General features: G+C 36.3%; 1 protein-coding gene across 1 annotated transcript in view; it reads right to left on the minus strand.

Annotated features, from left to right (window-relative positions):
• Nucleotides 1-2,148: 2,148 nt before the first annotated feature.
• LOC106869245 (uncharacterized) overlaps nucleotides 2,149-7,500 on the minus strand; it is a 12,240-nt gene continuing 6,888 nt past the window's right edge. Inside the window, exons 5-7 of the mRNA XM_089354749.1 lie at nucleotides 6,506-6,610; nucleotides 5,514-5,757; nucleotides 2,149-3,799 (exon numbers count right to left, since the gene is read on the minus strand). Coding sequence (XP_089210875.1) covers nucleotides 2,935-3,799; nucleotides 5,514-5,757; nucleotides 6,506-6,610 — 1,214 coding nt within the window. The 3' untranslated portion in view covers nucleotides 2,149-2,934. The remainder of the gene's footprint in view (nucleotides 3,800-5,513; nucleotides 5,758-6,505; nucleotides 6,611-7,500) is intronic.

Raw genomic sequence — 7,500 nt, forward strand, 5'->3', positions numbered from 1 at the left:
CTAAAGATCTGGTATAATTGCTCACGTGTTATATATTGACTCTCTTTCTATCTGCTGTAATATTTCACATACACATACATGTATCACTCACATACACACTTTTCTTTGTATGACGGCCTGTCTTTGATTATGTTATTATATGTCGCATTCACACTCTCACACAGACATACATCTTTAACGCCATAATAAATATTTCTGTTATTCATCTAATACGGTTGTGGTCTTTCATTACTGGTCATCTATGTTATCGTCGCATAACATATTAGTATATCATCTTTGATATATATATTTTGTGTTCGACCGTGTGACGCGTTTAAATAAAAGGAGTCCTCTGTTTTTCCATTCGTCACCATTTCTCCTTTTTTGAGTTCGCACGGTCGTCCCTTACATATATATATATATATATATACATACATGTATATATATACACATACATATATATATATACATATGTGTATATACATATACACATATATAAATTTGCGCCACTTATGACATAGACTTCTCCCCCACACTTTTTATTTACTGTTTAATTAATACTTTATTTACATCAACACCTATAACGGTCTTAGCTTGCCCTTGGTTTTAAATTTAACCGACCAATTATAGAGTTGGCTGGACTTTTGTCAATTCCATTAAGGGTAACAGGCGGTTGGTCTTTGGAATATATCAGTAAGTACACTACTGTAAGAGCATTACAGGCTTCTTTTGGATAAATAGTAATTAGCACTGTTTACGAAATCAACGGAACAGCCTGCTCATAAAATTAACGTGCAAGTGGCTGAGCATTCCACAGACACCTGTACCCTTAACATAGTTCTCAGATAGATTCAGCGTGACACAGTGTGTGATAAGGCTGGCCCTTTGAAATACAGGTACAACAGAAACAAGACGAAAGAGTGAGAGAAAGTTGTAGTGAAAGAGTACAGCAGGGTTCGCCATCATTTCCTGCCGGAGCCTCGTGGAGCTTTAGGTGTTTTCGCTCAAGAAAGACTCACAACGCCTGGTCTGGGAATCGAAACCATGATCCAATGGCCGCAAGTCCACTGCCCTAACCACTGGACCATTGCGCCTCCACACACACACACACACACACACACACACACACACATATACATATATATATATATATATATATATATATATATATATATAATAGATCGCTGACTACTACATTTATATATTTCTCTCCTTATTTCTTTCTGTGTTCCTTTCAGTTGAAGAGCGTAGGCTCGAAACGTCAAAGACTTTCTCTATTCCCGAGCGTTAAACTAATACATCCATTTGTTGTTTACACCACCTGTCTTCGTCTGTTGTTTTTTTCGTAAATTCTCCCATATATATATCCGTTCATATACACATGCACACACACATACATGCATACACACACACATACACTCACACACGTATACATATGCATATATACATACACACACATACATATATATATTATAAGAAAATTCTTGAATCCTATATAAAATCAAGGAAGCTGAAATGAGAAGTGGGTTCATTTGTGCTCCCTAGATAACTGTTGGGTGATTAATTATATTTGTATAGATTTATTGTTTTAGCTAAGAATCTCTGCTTGTACAAAATTGAAAAGCTCTTCAGAAACTAAATGTCTTGAATTTGTAAAAACTGTGAAGTCATTTCAGAATATTTAGTCAGGATTCAAACATTTTAAAATAAATCTGCTTTTTAACAGCTAAAGTAAGTTGTCCATGAAATATAATGTCAAAGAATGTTTGTTTGTGTGTGTGTGTGTGTCAAACACAACTCCCCTGTGGCATATCTGTGCCACCGGTTTAGACAATCGCTTGTCAGTCTCATCATCAGAATGTGGACCAACGATCAGTATCTTGGAAACCTACAACCAAACGACGCTACATTTCATAAAACGTATGATATCATCATCATCATTTAACGTCTATTTTCGAAGCTGGCATGGGTTGGATGGTTTGATATGACCCAGTGAACCATAGGGCTACATCAGGCTCAAGTGTCAGCTTTGGCATGGTTTTTTTATGGCTGGATGCCCTTCCTAACACCAACCACTTTACTGGGTGCTTTTTCATGCAACCAACATGAAAAAATTAAAATAACTGCTAAGCACAAATGTTTAAAGCAATGAAAATTCAACAAAAAAAATTGTAAATAAATAGTATTTTATTATAATATTTAAACATTAATGAAAGCTCATTTATAAATTTATTACCAGTGAATGTCCAAACTTGTTCTGTTTCCCCGGTAAGATAATGTTAGATATATTTATGTATATATATACGTATATATATATGCATAAATATATATATAAAACAACAAAATCAAACATATGAACAGAATACAAACGGAAAATATGGAAATGCTTTTAACATTTTCCAATGATGATTAAACCAAACAGAAGATGACCTTGTAGCGTTGTCAAAGAGAATGTTAAAAAAAAGAGCGAGAGGAAGAGGGAAAAAGAGAACGGAAGAAATGGTAAAAAAAAAAAATATCAAAATTTTAAAAAATAAGTGATGAAAAAAATTTTGGTAAGTTTCGAAACTGAAGGAGGGTTTACTGTTTGGTCGTTAAAAATGCTTTGTTCCTCCCCACCCTTCACTCCACCCCACCCCGCCCTGCCCAAATTTGCTCACTCAGTTTAGACTCAAGAGTAATTCTAAACAAAATATTAGTTCTTTGTAAAATGTATCCACATTTTTAGCCTGCTCTTCTCTCTGGTCAGACCCCACCCCTGTGGGGAGGGATTCTCTTTTATTGTCCTTCTTGGTTGTAATTCTGTGGATAACGGAAACGGATCCAAAGTTGGATTCTAAAACAGGTGAAAATAACACAATACAAAAAAGAAGTAACAAATAATGATAATAATAATAATAATAATAATAATAATAATAATAATAATAATAATAATGATGATGATGGTGTTCATTTTTAGGCCGATTCCGAGGTAACCATATTGTGTTTCTGTAAAGTTCTCATTGATAAATCTTGTGGTTCATCCTGTTCTTTGATTTTGATAGCTAACGACCAGTTCGGTGAAGTTACTTTGTGGCATTCATTCATCTGTGGACTAAGTTTATTGTTGTATTGTTCATAGTAATTTTCTGTTTTAATGTCTGCCGGATGGATGAAGTTAGATGGGACCATACCACCATCTGTGTGTTTGTTATTGGTTTCTGTTGTTGTAGCTGATGTGGCGGGTATCGTTAAGGTGGTGGATGTGATGGGAGCAGTAGTGGTGATGGGGCTGGTGTTTGTGTTAGTCATTAGCGATGGCAGTGATGGGGATGGTGTACTCGGAACGGCTGGTATTATGGGAGGAGAGGAAGACCTCTTTATATAGTCTGGGCTTTTAGGAAGGATAAATTTTAACCTTGATTCATTAAGATTTGATGGTTTTGTTGAGTTTTCCACAGAAATCTGAGATATTTTTTTCATCAGTAAACTATCTTCACCATTACCAATAATGGGGTTACCATTAACCATGGAGTTGTCCGTGAAAAAACTTGTGCCATTTAAATTTTGAGAAGATGGCAGCAAAACAATGTTATTTGTGATTGCTTTGCCTGTGTGACAATTAACACCGTTGTCTACAGAAGGTTCTCGAATCTCCGGTACCATATTATCCATCATATGAGATGGTTGGTTCAACTGGTAGACGTTGTTCACATTGGCCTGTGACAATGACAAGTGTTTCATATATGAAGAATTTGTCATGGAATTGTATGAATCTGTCTTATACTGTGGTCGGGCACCACGCTGACCCTTCTTTATGTCTTTCGGTGGGTGCATAAATCTGGAAAGAAAGAAAAAAATACAGATAAATATATACATAAATTATGAATTTCTATTTTTAAAAAATGTCGAAGGTTCTGTATTTCTGTACAAATAAGTCTGTGCATTAACTTATTATTTTCCAAATGATGTACTTTTCTTGAATGAACATCCTCCTCATCATTATTTAATGTCCATTTACCATGCTGGCATGGGTTGGACAGTTTGACAGAAGTTGGTCAACCAGTGAGACCTGCCTAGCCTCCTATCGTCTCTTTTGAAAGGGTTTCTACCGCTGGATGTCTTTCCTAACATGAACCACTTTACAGAGCATACTGGGTGCATCTTATATGGCACCAGCATGGAATTGTGTGGTTAAGCACACTGTTTTATAGATTATTCAAGTTGAATAATCATTCTATCATTAATTGTTATGACAGTACTGGTTCCGTGTGAGTAACATTATGGTCTAGTGAAATTTTGTTACCAAACTGCAGTCTTTCTCTTACAGTATTTCTTTAAAATGAACAAGTTTCAAATGAGAATGGAAAAATTTGAGTTCAGTAATTTTCTCTATATTAACCACTCCATCTTCTGAAATATTTCCATGAGCAGTCACAAGATCAATCTTTGTAGTAAGTGACTGGAATGGTTGATTAAATCAACTACAGAAATGATGAGTACAAATCTAATGCAGTGTGGGTAAGAAAGGCGATGAGCTGGCAGAATCGTTAGCACGCCGGATGAAATGCTTAGCGGTATTTCGTCTGCCATTACGTTCTGAGTTCAAATTCCGCCGAGGTCGACTTTGCCTTTCATCCTTTTGGGGTCGATAAATTAAGTACCAGTTACGCACTGGGGTCAATGTAATCAACTTAATCCCTTTGTCTGTCCTTGTTTGTCCCCTCTATGTTTAGCCCCTTGTGGGCAATAAAAAAATAAGAAGTTTGCTTTGCAGCTATGTAGTTTTGGGTTCATTCCTACTGTATTGCAGTTTGGTATCTTCTGTCAGAGGCCTGGGTTGACCAATGCCTTATGAATGAAATTTAGCAGAGAGAAACAATGAAACAACCAAGCTGGAGGGACCAGGTGCAGTGACCTCGCCACTGGTTGCATTTAATGGGGTCCCCTCTGTTACAAGTATTTGAGCATGGTAAATTCAACCCATTTTTTGAGCAGTTTCAGAGGTTCTTCATGAATATTGCCCTTCATCAACTGATTAACTTATTAACCCTCAATGCACCTAAAAAACAGGAAAACCCTGAAGGATGAACCTAAACCATGTGAGGCATTCGTTTTGATGCTTCACCATTTCTTCTGAATACATCATCCTTACTCTCTTGAATATCATCATCATCATCATCAGCAGTAGCATTGTCATTTAATGTCCATTTTCCATAGTGGCATGGGGTGGGCAGTTTGACAGGATCTGGTGAACTACAAGACTGTGACAAGTTCCAGGGCCAGCTTTGGTAAAAGTTTCTATAGCTGGATGCTTGTCTCATGAAACTAGTACAAGTGAGGTCACTATGTAACTTGCTAGACAAGAGAAGAGCAGAAAAAAAAAACGGAAAAACCCCCCACTCCCCTTAACAAAGTGGGGGAAAGTATTTGAGAGGTGGAAGATGGCTCTATGCTTGGTATCAAGAGGCTAAATGGAGAAGCACAGATGTCTAGCTATAACAGAGATACATGGCTACCTAAAAGACAATATAAATAAAATGATTGAAACTTACTGATATGTCAGCCGTTTTCCAGGTACTTTCCTGATGATATCCATTTTGTAATAATAGCGTAGGGCACGTGAAAGCTTTTCGTATGTCATGGTTGAACGACTTTTCTGTGCCCCCCACAATTCAGCAAGGCCATGAGGATTAACAATTCGAAATATATACTGTTGCTCATCTTCCCAGCAAATGAAGCTGCTGTTCTTTTTGTTCAATAACAAATGGTAGATGAATTCCCATAGCAAGCGACAATCTGCAAAAAAATTAGAAGGAAATATTTTTGAAACACTCTTATAAACAACATAAGTGCAGGCATGGCTGTGTGGTTTAAGAAGCTCACTTCACAACTATGTGGATTCAAGTTCAGTCCCACTGTGCAGCACCTTGGGCAAGTGTCTTTTATTATAGCTCTGGGCTTATCAAAGCCTTTTGAGGGAATTTGATACATGGAAACTGTGTGGAAGCCTGTTGCTTATAAATATATCTACATGTATGTGTGTGTGTGTGTAAATATATTTATATAAAGTTCATTCCCTAGCTACTCAGAGTTTCATGGATTAATTCAGAATATTTGAGTTGAATCATCAAAGTTTAATTTTATATAAACAAAATAATTTGCACAACATGTATTGAGTACTTCTTTTTCTCATTTGGAGTTCTAAACCCCACCACCACCATCACCACACACATGATGGAAAGAGAAAAAGTAGGTGTACATACATTTTTCTTAACCCTTTAGCATTCAGATTTCTTTGTCAAAATGTTTTTGCTTATTTGTTCACATTGTTTTGAACTAATCATGCATTATCTTGTAACTTTAAAGATTCCAATGGTGTTTTTGTATATTTTTACAATGGCATTGTAGGGTAGGTGTGAGAGTTTGGATGTGGTCAGTTTTAACATAAAACAGGTGGGAATATTCGGGCAGGATATGGGTGGATTAAATACTAAAGGATTTAATATTAAGATGTTCCAAAATGAATTAGTCTAAAACTACATACCTGAGTCTCGCTTTGTTGTATGCATGCCATTTTGTGGTTCTGAATGTGTTTCAAAGTTGTTATTTTCTTTAGAATCGGTTTCTTGGAGATCTTGTGTTTCCATATCTGTAATATTGGAAAATAGACAACATTGAGCAGGAACAGGTAGAACATGTGACATGAAAAAAAAGGGAAAAGTTGGAATATTAACAGGCACTCTGTTAGTTATGATGATGATGGTTCTGGTTGATTCCATCAACAGAATAACCTGCTTGTAAAATTAATGTGCAAGTGGCTGAGCACTCCACAGACACCCGTACCCTCAACATAATTTTCAGGGAGATTCAGCGTGATACTGGATGTGATAAGGTTGGCCCTTTTGAATTACTGGTACTACTCATTTTTGCCAGCTGAGTAGACTGGGGCAATGTGAAATAAAGTGACTTGGTCATAGACACAAACATCACCGGGAATCGAACTCATGACTTTACGATCACAAGCTAAATTCCTTAACCACTGAGTCACGCGCCTTCACTGATGATGATGATAGTGATGAAGATAAATAGATAAAAGGCAAAGTGGATCCCAGAGGCCTTGTTCCAAGAGTAGAAATAATTATTAAATATAATCTAATAGATTATCCTATTTGGTGGCATAAAAGACACAAGGACATATAAGATGCACCCTAGTTTCAGCAGTTCATATTCAAGAAGAAATGTTTTTAGTACATTAAAGCTTTTGGGAAGCTCAGCTTCACATAAAGGATCTGGGGGAGATATTTTGTAACTTCTTTAGAAAACAAGTTCATCAAATAAACAGTTCAAATATGGTAAACCAACTGAATGTGCTTCATTTACTGCCTTACAAAAAATGTGTTTTATTAAAAAAAAATAGAAACATTATTTCTCATCGGTTTTGATATCATAGAGGTTGCCAATTCTACAGAGGGTTAGACAGGGTGTTTTTACAGCATTTAAAACACCTCTTAGAGTTCAAATACTGACAATCACCACCAC

The sequence above is a fragment of the Octopus bimaculoides genome, chromosome 7 (assembly GCF_046866305.1).
Source record: "Octopus bimaculoides isolate indiv1 chromosome 7, ASM4686630v1, whole genome shotgun sequence".
Classification (NCBI taxonomy): Eukaryota; Metazoa; Mollusca; class Cephalopoda; order Octopoda; family Octopodidae; genus Octopus; species Octopus bimaculoides.